The sequence below is a fragment of the Populus euphratica genome, unplaced genomic scaffold (assembly GCF_000495115.2).
Source record: "Populus euphratica unplaced genomic scaffold, PopEup_1.0 scaffold370.1, whole genome shotgun sequence".
Taxonomy (NCBI): Eukaryota; Viridiplantae; Streptophyta; class Magnoliopsida; order Malpighiales; family Salicaceae; genus Populus; species Populus euphratica.
In genome coordinates, this window is record NW_011500261.1 from 66,254 (window position 1) to 80,708 (window position 14,455).

A 14,455-nucleotide genomic window follows, 5' to 3' on the forward strand; every position below is an offset into this window, starting at 1 on the left:
CATGGGAAAAGCTAGCTACCTCTGTTGTAAGAAAACTCATATGAAAAAGGGCACCAGCTGCCTCTGTAGGAAATGGTAAAATATTAAGCAAAGCTAGACTGAACAAAAATCCAAAGAGCCCTTCAAGCAAAAACCATTTAAAATGAAATCTCTACAGTTCTGAAACATCTGAAAAAATAGAACTTGAAATTAGAGAGTAGCAAAAAATAGAATCCAAATCTTGCTGACATCCAGGTATTTTGCAGCCTCTATCTATGGAAGGACAATCCATGAACTCATTGAACTCTTCATGCTATGCAATGTACATGAATGGACAAACATCCCCAAAGAAGTTGGTCTAAGATGATGAAGAAGATTTTTTAAAAGTCAACAATTTCTAAAATCCTCCATTCCTCCTCATAATCATAAATTCTGGATTAAAAATAGCAGCAGCAAATCGAAACATACATAGTCTTAGACAATAAATTAGATAAAGCTCCCTTCTCAAATAAAACAGTTGGGCTAAACGGGGAAGAGAAAGATTCACCTTGATGAAATAAATATCGCATTCAATGGAAGGCCATTAAATGGTACTAGCAATGACTGATCTCAAATACCCAGCAACAGACAGCAACAGTGTATAATTAAGTAAAACAACAAGTGGACGGCGAGGAAGCAAGTGAAAGCAGGGGAAGCTACACGAGTCAGAAGCATATAGAAGAACAGATACAAATAGCAAAAAAGCTGATGGAATTATATAAAAAAAGAAGGCAATGGAACAACTCATAATATTAGCTTTGTCCAGCAAAGCCAAGAAAAAGGTGAACAGGAATTGCAGAGGGCAGTGTACGACAATTCTAAGCTAACTTAACAACTGAAGAGGACAGCTCAAATAGAAAGACAAAGGATGCAAACAATTACAATTCCTGCACTTACACCACACAGGCAGACTTTGAAAATAAGAGCTTGAAGAAATAACTCAAGAAGGCACGGGCACTACTAGGAGGAAGGTTATTGCGAACAGAGCAGCAGGAGACCAGTCCTGTTAACTATAGGAAGGATGGAAAAAACAAAAACATCATAGTTGTTTATTCGAGGAAATGAACAAAAAAAATCATTTTAGAAAATAAGCATCAAAGACGACCAGCACAAAGCCAAAGCCTGGAGCCTTTCATGGAAGGATAATTAAGAAAACAAATAGGTAGATCAAAACTCTAAAATAAAAATAAAAAGCTGAAAAATCTTAAAGGCTAAAAACCATGCCAGCAACGTCACAACCTGCAAAAGTATAATCGGATTTAAACTATTAAAAAGAAAAAAAAACCTAAACAAACCAATAATCGACATTAAAACCAAGGTTATTCACCAACACTTGAACGTGACAATGCATCAAGTTCAAGGTGGCGTGGGGATGTCCACTTAATGATGTCTTAAGTTTAAAGTGGTGTGGATTTAACACAGCATGTCAGTTTTAAAATGCTTGAATTTAATACTTTGTCAAGCTCAAGACATTTAGACTTGGTAATGTGCCAAGCTCAAGTTAGCGTGGTTTAACACACATGTTAGACCCAAATCATTTGGATTTGGTAGTTAGCCAAGTCTAAGATAATAACCAACCTTCCTTGAGTCTAACTTTAGGGTCTTGTTTGAAACAATTAAGATCAAACATACAAAGGAGGCTAAAATTCTCAATGATCTGTTTATTATGAGTGATTAGTGTTAATCTAAATACAAAGAAAGTATATATAGGTTAAACAAAAATACTATTATACCCTTAATAAATAAATCTACATAAATATTATTTAACATCTCCCCTCAAACTCACGATGTGGCAGTTACAAGCATCAAGAGTTTGCCAACTAGAAAACGAAAATAAGATATGGAATGTGTCTTGATAAAGAAATCTACAATCTGCAAGGAAGAAGGAACAGAGGGTAAAGTAATAGTGTCATGCTTGAGATGATGACGAGTAAAATGACAATCGATCTCAACGTGCTTTGTTCGCTCATGAAAATCCAAGTTGTGAACAATCTGTATAGAACTCTGGTTATCACAATAAATAAGAGTAGGACAAGAAAAGGAAACTATCATATCAGCAAGTAACCAACGCAACCAAACTATCTCTTTGGTAGTAAATGTCATGACATGATATTCTGCTTCGGTGGATGATTGAGAAATAATAGATTGTTTCTTTCTCTTTCAAAAAATAAGAGAATCACCTAAAAAGATATAGAACACGATAAAAGATTTGTGATCTGTGGGATCACTACCATGATTAGCATCAGAGTATGCACATATCTCCAAGGAAGAGGTGGATGAAACTAAAAGACTCTAAAAAATTATACCCTGAAAATATCGCAAAATACAAAGAACAGCCGCCTAGTAAATAGTAGTAGGAGAAACAATAAACTGACTAACAACATGAACAATATATATATAATATTCGGATGAGTAATAGTGAGATATACCAAGCTTCTAACAATAGTACGGTATAAAGTAGGATCTATCAGAGGTAAACCAGCAGAAGAAGAGTACATTACGTTAACCTCAATAGGAGTATTTGCAGTCTTGTTATCAATAAGTCTATCCTACTCAAGAATATATGCAACATATTTCGACTAAGAAAGAAAGTAACCACTAGGTGAGTATGCTACCTCAATACCCAGAAAATATCAAAGATAACCCAAATACTTCATTTCAAATCGTCTAGCCAACTCTGTCTTCAAAACTGAAATATCATCAATGTCATCACCAGTAATAATTATGTCATTAATATATAAAGAAAGAATGATACGGCCTGCATCAGTACACTTAATAAAAAGAGTAGAATCATGACTACTAGAAATAAAGCCAAAAAACAAGATCATAATAGAGAATTTCTCAAACCAAGCGAGGAGTGCTTGTTTAAGACCATATAATGCTTTCTTAAGCTTACAAACATATCTAGAGTCATGTGAAATACCAGGAGAGGGTGCCATATAAACTTCTTCCTGAAGATCTCTATTTAAGAAGATATTTTTAACATCAAGTTGAGAAATATGCCATTGACGAATTGAAGCTACGATAATAAGAGTACAAATAGTAGTTATTTTTGCAATAGAGACAAATATATCCTCATAGTCCACACCATATTGTTGAAAGTATCCTTTTCCAACTAACCTAGTGACACAACGAAAAGATTAATATCTTCTCCCAAGTGTAGGAGTGTCGAAGTAATAAATAACCTGGCAAGACCGGGGTCGAACCACAGGGAGGTTAATTGTACAAATTATAAATAACAATAATACAACAACAATAACAATAACAACAACAATAATAGTAATAGTAATAGTAATAACAATAATAATAATAATAATAATAATAATAATAAAGAAAAAGAAGGAGAAGAACAAGAAGATGATGAGAATTTTGAGATAGAATATTAATGTATGGATTAAACAATAATAACAATAAATGTCAAGGTTAGAGGATCCACTAATGGTATGTCAAACAAGTATAGTATAAACTCTTATTATTCAATTGAAAACCATACACAAAGTAGGTTCCAATCAGATTATAGATTGTTAACATGATTACATTAGTCATCTTATTCAATTAATGCTAATACTTGTAAATCTCATCAAGCATTCATGATTATAACTTATGTTAACAACAAATCAAGTTCCTTTCATAGCTCAGATGTCGGTTATACCATACATTATGGGCTATGAAAGTGCCAAGCATTTGTTGTACCAAGTGTTATACAATATAAATCAAGATTAGTCATTTAACAAGCAAAGTATTAAAGAGTAAACAAGATAACAAATATAAAACATGTTAGTATCAAACATTAAAGTCCATATTAAGTTTACACTATACTTATTCTTACACCATTAGTGTAACCTTTTCACCTTCCCTTTTCACCTTGTCATAATAAACTTAACTAAACATAATGAAAGAAAGAAAAATAAATAAACAAAATAAGAACATAAATAAGATAAAAGTTAACTAAGTAAATAAAAGGAAATGAAAGGCATAAACTTGATATTAATGAAAACAAAGCATAAACATTACAAAAAATATAAAGAGAGAAAGCAAGAGCATGATCTTGATCTAGAAACCAAGATGCCTAAATGCATGGCAAATACCTCTTTTTATAGGCCAAAATTGGGAACTATTGATTTGATGACTAATTGATGAGTGGGTGACCAACTCTTGACTTGGTGACAATTATTATCTTCTCTTGTCTGCCCAAAACATCAAAATTAGAGCCACTTGAAAACATTAAAGTTGTAGGATATTGTCTCATCTTTCTTGTATAAAACATTCAGCTTATTTAGACTTCTAGAACTCCAGATATGGGCCAAAAACTGAGCAGTGCTCGGGCTAGAAGACAGATTCGGACTTCTTTGTTGTGGCTATAATTTGGACTTGAAAATGACATTTTTAGATCTTAAGCTCTATATGAAAGTTATAGGCCTATATCTTACATTTCCATCCATATAAAATTGACCTAAATATAAGATCTACAGCTCCAGATATGACTCAATTACCGAACAATGTTCTGGTTTGGATTGCACCGACATCTATTTTCTAAGTTTGGTCATCTCTTTGTCCTTTCAATTTCAGTTCTTAAATTCATCAATCAATCCTTTTATTTATATGATAGGTCTGCATTTAAAATAAACATTTATCATAAATTAAAGGTATCTTATATTATTAGATACGTTATAATAAAACATGTTTTAGTTAAGGAGTTAGTGATACTTCAAGTGCAAAATGATGATATAAAACCTTGATAAAAATGCACTTTTAAGTACTAATCACCTAGCTTTGTATATCTCAATAGACCTATCAAAATTAGTCAGGATCTTATACACTTAATGACAACTAACAATACTCTTACAAAGAAGTAGAGGAACCAGATCCCAAGTATTTGTTTTATGCAAAGTAGAAAATTCATCATTCATAGCTTGCTGCCAAAGCGGATCAAGAATTGCCTCTTTATAGGAAGAGGGCTCAAATAGACAATGAATAGAAGCTAAAAAAGAAGTAAATGACAAAGAATAATAAGAATAAGCAAAATCTGGTAGTTTTGTAGACTTATAAATATTGATGGATTGATGTAGAGGTGGATCCACAATCTTAAATGAAGCTTAAGGGGTTATAGATGAGAATGAAGCTTTAGGTGTGATAGAGAATAAAGTATCAGTACCTGCAGAATTATGAGTACAAATTGGTCGAATATGAGGAGAGGTATTATTATCACAATCTTTAGAAAAGGGGTCTATACGAATAAGATCGGGTTTAGTCAGGCTATGAGTAGTGGATGGAATAAAAAAGAAAGGTATATGCTCAAGAGAGATAATATAATAAGACACATAAAGTTTTTGGGTTATTGGATCAAAACAACAATACCCTTTTTTACCTTTACCATAACTTAGAAAAACACAAATAGCAAATCGAGAGGATAGCTTACTACGTTTTATATGAGGATAAAGAACGAAACAAGTACAATAAAAAACTTTAAATGAAGAATAATCAGGGACATACCCATATAACTTTTCAAAAGGAGATAGACCCGAACTATGAGAAGATGGAATTGTATTAATTAAACTTATAGCAATAAGAATATATTCTCCCCAAAACTCACTAGGAATAAAAACAAACAACAAGAGAGAATGAGCAGTTTCTACAATGTGCTTATGTTTTTTTTAGTAGCACTATTTTGCTCAAGAGTATTTGTACATGAAGTTTGGTGGATGATTCCATCTAAGGCAAGCAATTGACAAAATTTATTAGAAGTGTATTCCCCACCCAAATCATACCTAAAACATTTGATCACAGTAAAATATTGAGTTTTGATAAGAGCTTAAAAAGCTGTATATATCTCAAAGAATTTGAAACGATGTTTCATTAAATAAACCCAACAGTAAGGAGTATGAACATCAATAAAAGAGATAATATTAAGACCCTCTTTTTATAGCAACAAAAGTAGGTCTTCATACATCAGAATTAAATCAAGTCAAATGGTAAGGAAGAAATAGAAATATTTTGATTAAAAGATAAAGCGAAAAACTTTGCTAGTTTATATCTATTATAATTAGAAATGTCACAAGTTTTCAAATTCTCTAAAGCTCCTATGAATACCAAAAATCTCAAATGAAAAGATGAAACATATCCTAAACGAGAATGCCATAAATAAAAACTAGAAGATGAAGGACTTAAATGAAAAGAAGACAAATCAGTAGTAGTACTAATAGCAGCGGGAACTTATCCAAATGTATAATTCATTGTCCTTACAATTTGTCTCAATCATCTTCTAAGACTATAGATCATATACATAACAAAAAGAAGAGGAAAAAATGATTAAATAATTACCATAATTACATATTTGACCAATGGAAGTAAGATTCAATTTGAGGTTCAGAATAATATAGATATTAGAAAGAGATAAGTGAGGTGTGACACCAAAACCCAACACCTACTAAAGGCATAGAAGTGTCATCAGCAATCATAACAGGAATGGAGGGCGAATAGAAAACAAAGGTAAAAGGTGAAGAATCTGGAGACATATGATGTGAAGCACCACAATCCAAAATTTATTCAAAATGTGACATACCTGAGGAACTATGAGGCAATTAACCTATGGAAAAAGAAGTGGACATTGCTTATGGCTGCAAAGAGACAAACTTCTAATATTGCTCAACCAAAGTACTAGGATCATTAATAGAGCCTAAAGAAGCTACTACTGCGGTATTGTGGTATGGTGGTTTATAACCCTAAGGTGGTCTATGATTATTAGATTGTGACTGGTTGTCAGGCTTCCAAGCTTCATTTTGTTGTCTTAATTTAGGACACTGAGCCTTCCAATGACCTCTCTGTTTACAGAAACTGCACTTGTCGAAGCCAATCATTGTGCAAGGCTTATGGTGGTGATTGAAGAATTGTTTAGAGGGTACTACTAGTATAGAAGGATTTGAAGCTGAAAGAATACCCTTTTCAGAATACGACTAAAGATATATTTCTTCAGCCAATAAGTCACTCACAACCAAGTCAACAAAAGGCAATGGAGAACGATGTCGTATTGAACCTCTAAGTCCTTCAAAATCACTAAAAAGTGTTGTTAAAAATTGTATCAATCGTTATTGCTCTCTACACTCAATATAAGCACTGCATACCTTTAATTCTACTGATTTTGTAAGAGCCAACTAATCCCAAAGATTTGTCATGATAGAATAAAACTTTTGAATACTCATATTATTCCGGTGAAAAGCTCGTCTGCCATTCTCTAACTGATACTACTTTGAAAAATTTGATTGCGTGAATAACCTTTGCAGATGATCTCAAACTTCCTTCGTTGTATCATACTTTGCCAATTGCATACTTATGCAATGCTCAACAAAGTTGTTGATCCAAGTAATGATCTTTGCATTATTTATTTCTCATGCATCTATCAAAGCTGCATCTCCTTCCTCATTATTTTTAGGTACCACATAGGTTCCACTAACATATCCCCACATCTTTTTATCCTTAAGAAAAAAATTTATTACATAACTCTAATACGAATAGTTCTTCCTATCCAACCTCATACTCACAGACTGAAGCAAATCATCTCTTTCAGTAGCCATAATTAACAGTAATAAAAAACCAGAATGCAAAAGCAACAAAAAATAAAATATCAAATTGCAGAAACTGAACAGAGATTGTAGAAACTAAACAAAGATCTTCTTGAAAATATACGATTATGCCAAACCACAAAATAAAATTACAGAAACTAAATGCAAATACCAAATTGTAGAAACTGAAAGGAAGACAAAATACCAAAATAATTGCACAAACTAAACGCAAATATCAAATTGTAGAAGCTGAAGGAAAGATGAAATATAAAATTTTGAAGAAATGGAAGATAAAATATCACTTCAAAAAATTTTCGAGGTTCTGATACCATGATAAAGGTGTGTTCGAAATTAAACCTCATTTCATAAAACTAGTTTTGATACTATGTTAAAACAATTAAGATCAAACACAAAAAGAAAGGTAAAATTCTCAATGATCTGTTTATTATGAGTGTTTGGTGTTAATCTAAATACAAAGAAAGTATATAAAAATTAAACTGAAAATATCATTTTATATTTAATAAATAAGTTTATATAAATATTATTTAAAAAGTCTAATTTCAGGGAAGAACTCGGTCTCTATAAACTTAGTTACACTTAACATTTTAAACTTTAATTTTTCTATATCTTTTTAGATATATAAAAAAATTTTAAAAACCCACTATATTATGATGATATTGATCTCTCATTAAATTCTATTATAATAATTACATTACATATCATTTCTCTAACAAAATAACAAAATTTATATATTAAAAATAAATCATGAGAGCTTCATGATAAAAACTCACAACCTCCTATTCACTTTTCAAAACACAGAAACGAGAAAAACTTTATAATTTTCGCACTTTTAGGCCAAAATATATAGTGAGCCCCGCTGCGATGGCTAAAGTTTATCAATAGGGTTTGGAAGCGCAAAATTTGCTAAAATTTCAATCCCATGAAACTCTTGGTTTTTGTAACGGTATGTTTTTACATACCATGAGGCCCAAAAAGCTTTTAAACTTGGCTGGTAGGCTTTCCAAATACACAAATTATGAAATTCCCGGTCACACAACTTATAATTTTTGAACCGGTATGAAAAAGGCATATATTAAGACCTATAAACATGGTACCATCATCTTATATCTTATTAAAGAGAGAGATGTCAATAATCTCATTATTTTTATTTATTTCTATAGTTTTTAATACCTTTGAAGAGGTCTTCCTGTGTGGGCGTTCTCGCCAATGCTCACGGTCCTTGACTTTTACAAGTCTTCCTGGAGTTTTACTTTATCAGCCCATGTGCATTAGATTCATACAAACTATTTTTCCTGCTCATTTCCTCTCACCTTCCTCTCACCATCCCTGTAAACTGCAATGAAGGAAAGAGAGGAAAACAGTTAGTGAAGCAGAAGCAGATTTGTGAGTGAAAGATGGCAGATGGTGCTGTGAGTTTCTTACTTGATAAACTAACTACAATCCTACTGCAAAAAGCATCACTGCTGGGAGATGCTCGTGATAAAATAGAAGAAATCAAACTTGAGCTAGAAAGCATGAAATCATTCTTAAGAGATGCAGAAAGAAGAAAGGAAAAGAGTGATTCCGTGGAAACATGGGTGAGGCAAGTAAGAGAGGTTGCTTATGAAGTCGAGGATATAATAGATGAGTTCATGCATCACAAATATAAGGAGCCTCTTAAGAATGGATTCAAGGGTATCGTCGAAGGAGTGGTCAAATTCCCCAAGAGCATGACTTCAAGGCATCGAATTTCTTCAAAACTACAAAAGGTCATAGCTAAGGTTCATGAGGTTTCAGAGAGAAGCAAGCGATATGGTTTTGATCAGCTTGATGAGGAGGCTACAAGAAATGTTGCTGGCGATAGGTGGCAGCATTATGGAGAATCGGCAACGTTTGTAGATGAGGATGATATAGTGGGAATGGAAGAGAGCACAGAGCAGCTGCTTGGATGGTTAATGGAGGATGAACCTCGCCGGACTGTTATTTCAATTGTGGGAATGGGTGGTCTTGGTAAGACCACTCTAGTTACAAGAGTCTACAACAATCATATAATCAAGAGAGGCTTCGATTGTTGGGCATGGATATCGGTGTCTCAAACATGTGGGACTGGCGAGCTGTTGAGAAGCATCATCAAGGAGCTATTTGGTGCGACATCAGTGGTGATACCAAACAACCTGGGTTCAATGAACTACAGACAGCTTGTGGGTATGCTTATTGATTATTTGCACCAGAAAAGGTATTGTATTGTCCTAGATGATGTATGGAGCATAGATCTTTGGAGTATAATAAGAACTGCATTTCCCAATAATAGATATGGAAGCAGAATTATCCTCACAACTAGGAACAAGAATGTAGCTACCTCTGTTGGAATTGGAAGCCGTGTCCATCAGCTTGCGCCTCTTCAAGAGAAAGATGCTTGGGCCCTCTTCTGCAAAAAGGTATTTTGGAATGACACGGGTCACCTTTGTCCCAAAGAGCTTAAACATTTAGCTAAGGCCATTTTGAAGAAATGCGAGGGCTTGCCACTTGCAATAGTGGCAGTTGGAGGCCTCATGTGTTCAAGAAGCAAGACGGTCGTGGAATGGAAGAAGGTCTTTGAAAGCCTCAATTGGCAACTAAGCAACAATCCCATGCTGGAACAAGTGAAGGGAATATTGCTGTTGAGCTTCAATGACTTGCCATTCTACCTCAAGTATTGTTTCTTATTCTGTTGTGTTTTCCGCGATGGTTACCCAATTAGGAGGAAGAAGCTAATTAGGCTATGGATAGCAGAAGGGTTCATCCGAGAAAGAAAAGGTATGACCTTGGAAGAGATAGCAGAGGAGTACCTCACAGAACTTGTCCTCAGAAGCCTGATTCAAGTTACAGAGACTAATGATGCTGGGAGGGTGAAGATATGTCGAGTACAAGATGTCATGCGTGAACTAGCCATGACAATATCTGAAAAGGAGAATTTCTGCACAGCGTATGATGGTTACCCATCAAAGCTAGATGGAAAAATCCGCAGGTTATCAGTTTATAGTAGTGGTGTAAGCATCCGATTGGGCAGTGCCATGTCACACCATCTTCGCTCTTTCTTTGTGTTTCCAACAGATACGTGCTCTTCGTTCTCTCTAGCTGTTGTGTCATCAAAATTCAAATTTCTACGGGTTCTTGATCTCGAGGGTGTTCCCATTGAGACCATGCCAGGAACACTGGTTGAGTTGTTCAATCTTAGGTACTTGAACTTGAGAGACACGGATATAAGGGAGCTTCCCAAATCGATGGAAAGGCTAAACAAGTTACAAACATTGGATGTATGGAATACCTATATAGAAAGGCTACCAAGTGGAATATCAAAACTATCTAATTTGAGGCATCTGTTTATGCTCCACAAGAACGGGCAGAACTCTCAAACAACGGATGCTCTCATCAGTATGCAGGCACCGTGGGGGATATGGAACATCCGCAGTTTGCAGACTCTTGCATGTATCGAAGCAGAGAAAGAGCTAATCCAGCAGGTAGGGAACTTAACTGGTCTCAAACGGTTGGAGATTGCAAAATTGAGAGCTGCTGATGGACCAAAGTTGTGCGATTCAATTCAAAAGTTGACAGGTCTCCTCCGTTTAGGTGTGATGGCAACCAATACAGAAGAGGAACTTCAGTTGGAAGCATTACCTTTGACTCCAATATTTCTTCAGAAACTAACCTTGATCGGTCAATTGAATAGGTTACCTCCCTGGATTGGGTCCTTGGAAAATCTAACGCATTTGTATTTGGGTTATTCTCGTCTCCAAGAAGATATACTTTCTTCTATCCATGTACTTTCCAGTCTGGTGTTCCTTGAGTTCAAGAAAGCATATGATGGCAGGGCCTTACACTTCAAGGAAGGATGGTTCCCTAGACTGAACAAACTGAATCTTGTAGAGCTTGTGCAATTGGATAGCATGAAACTGGAGGAGAATTCGCTGCCAAGCATCCGGGAATTGTATCTTGTTCGTTGTCCAGCGATGAAGGCGTTGCCTCAAGGGATTGAGCATCTTAATAGCCTTCAGAAGTTGCATCTGGAGGGTATGCATGAGCAATTGTTGCAGAGGTTCCGAAGTGGCATCATTGAAGATCAACAGAAGGTACAGCACATACCAACAATCAAACTCGTCTGCATAACAGAACAAACTCGAGTAGTTGAAACACTATGAGTGATTCTACTACCATCTCACCTCCTAAAGGAAAAGGTTGCGAAAGTTGAGCTCTTACAGATTCTTGCAGCACTCTAGGGTGTGCCCTGTTTATTCAAACTGGAATTTTTGGCAGTGGAAGCAATTGTCTCGTACATTTATTTTACTAAAAATTCAAAAACATTGTACTAGCTCATAAGTAGTAACTTAAAAGAGCAAGATCGTCATTTTGTGATTTATATTTGGCTGATAGCATGCACGCGCACACACACACATGTATATTGCAAAATCAAACAGAACAGAAAGAGGTCCAGAAATTGGCAACTTTTTACCGTTGATGATCCAGCAGAATTAGAAGCATTACTTACATGCATGTAGTATTGCTGCAGTCGTTGTCATTTCATATTTCTGCCACATAGAAAAACTACGTCTTTAAGTTAAGCCACTCAATCTATCTTTATATAATTTAGCAAGTCTTGATTACAATTACAGATTATAAATTATAAAATTAATAAAAGCCAAGGTGATTTCACTGTGAGCCCCATAGAACGGTTCACTTTAACGGCGCAGTGTGGTGGTTTTTCTCTTTTCTTTTTTTGTTCTTGGAGCAGTTTTTATTTTTACTGACTTTTTTTTTGTTATTTTTTTCCTTATAAATTAGGTTAAATAGAATTTTTCAACTCATAATTTATTTTAAATAGATTCCAATAGAGTTCTCTAAAATGTCGAAAAGATGTTTTGAAATCAAATTAATGTTTTATTTGGTATGATAAGCTTCGGTTTTCTTGATTAAAAAAATTAAAGTTTCTAAGACCAAATTTGAAAATAAAACAAATACTCAACTTTTTTTTTTCAATTATTAAGTTTATTACACCTTATATCATAGTGAACCTATAAAAACAGAAAACTTAGTTTGAGAATGAAATAAAGATAAAAAGAGAAATCACAACCTAGTATTATAGTTACTAAAGATAAAAAGAGAAATCACTATCTAGTATTATAGTTACTAAAAAATCCTAACTAGCCTGTAGAGTTCTAAGATAAGAAATTGAGTATACTAAAGGAAATATGTTATCACCCTAAAACATCTTACTTAAGATAAGTTGTATTGTAAAAAAAATTTTATTTCTAATAGTTTGTTAAGACTATTCTACCGGTGGTCTATCTACATGAGTCTATTGTAATGAGTTATACCCCGAGGTGAGTTTCATACTTATTCGTTCTAAGGTCCTGATTATTTTTTTCACTCCTAATTTTTTGGTGAATTAACATTTTGAAGCCCATTTACTCTAGATGACCTATGACTATAAATATTTTATCAAGTTATGTTAGTGAATAATTGTGTGGGCTTTTGTTGGGCTCATTAAACCCAACTCAAATCCTAGAAAGGATCCATGTATAATGCCTTGTTAAGGTTTATTTATCCTATTACACCCACGATTCACTCACAATATTTGTTGAGTGAAAGGAGATTGTATGCTCCTGCCCTCCAGAAGTAGTGATCATCGTAGGTTTATCTACTTAGAATAGGATTTAATGACATGAAGGTCCCTCGTGAACAAAGTTTTGATAAATGATCTTTATGAAGTTCACTTGTTTTTAAGGTGTGTTATTTAATAAGTACCTTCTCATGATTTAGTTTTTTATTGGTTGTAATTAGTATTTAAAAGTGCATTTTTATCATGGTTTTATATCATCATTTTGCACTTGAAGTATCAATAACTCCTTAACTAAAGCATGTTTTATAATAATATATCTAATAATATAAGATACCTTTAATTTGTGGTAAATGTTCATTTTAAATGCAGGCCTATCACATAAATGAAAGGATTGATTGATGACTTTAAGAACTTAAATTGCAAGGGCAAAGAGATGACCAAAATTAGAAAAAAGATGTCGGTGCAATCCAAATCGGAACACTATTCGGTAATTGGGTCATATCTAGAGCTATAGATCTCAGATTTAGGTCTACTTTATATGGATGGAAAGGTAAGACATAGACCTACAACTTTCATATGGAGCCTAAATCTCAAAAGGCCATTTTCAAGTCCAAATTGTAGCAACAACAAAGAAGCCCGAATCTGTCCTCCAGCCCGAGCACTATTCAGTATATTTTGGCCATATCTAGAGTTCTAGAGGTCCAAATGAGCTAAATTGTTTACACAAGAAAGCTGAGACAATTGCCTGCAACTTTCATGTTTTCAAGTGGCTCCAATTTTGACGTTATCAATGACATTTTGGGCAGACAAGAGAAGATAAGGATTGTCACCAAGTCAAGAGTTGGCCACCCACTCATCAATTAGTCATCAAATCAATAGTACCCAATTTTGGCCTATAAAAGGAGGCATTTGCCATGCATTTAGGCATCTTGGTTTCCAGATCAAGATCATGCTCTTCCTTTCTCTCTTTGTATTTTTTATATCTCCAGATCAAAATCATGCTCTTGCTTTCTTTCTTTGTATTTTTTGTAATGTTTATGCTTTACTTTCATTAATATCAAGTTTATGCCTTTTATTTCCTTGCATTTACGTAGTTAACTTTAATCTTATTCATGTTCTTATTTTGTTTGTTTATTTTTCTTTCTTTCATTATGTCTAGCTAAGTTTATTATGTCAAGGTGAAAAGGCTACACTAATGGTGTAAGAATAAGTATAGTGTAAACTTAATATGGACTTTAATGTTTGATACTAGCATGTTTTGTATTTGTTATCTTGTTCACTC

At 34.0% G+C, this 14,455-nt stretch overlaps 1 protein-coding gene across 2 annotated transcripts; it reads left to right on the forward strand.

Annotated features, from left to right (window-relative positions):
- The first annotated feature begins 8,771 nt into the window (after positions 1-8,771).
- Positions 8,772-11,971, forward strand: LOC105112839 (disease resistance protein RPM1-like). Of its 2 annotated transcripts, XM_011008705.1 has the most exons (2): positions 8,773-9,813; positions 9,889-11,971. In XM_011008705.1, the coding sequence occupies exons 1-2, from the start codon at positions 8,993-8,995 to the stop codon at positions 11,753-11,755; spliced, it is 2,688 nt and encodes an 895-aa protein (XP_011007007.1). In that variant the 5' UTR covers positions 8,773-8,992; the 3' UTR covers positions 11,756-11,971. The 2 variants fall into 2 exon arrangements, with proteins under 2 accessions (XP_011007006.1, XP_011007007.1); XM_011008704.1 differs by having other exon boundaries at positions 8,772-11,971.
- Positions 11,972-14,455: the final 2,484 nt, after the last annotated feature.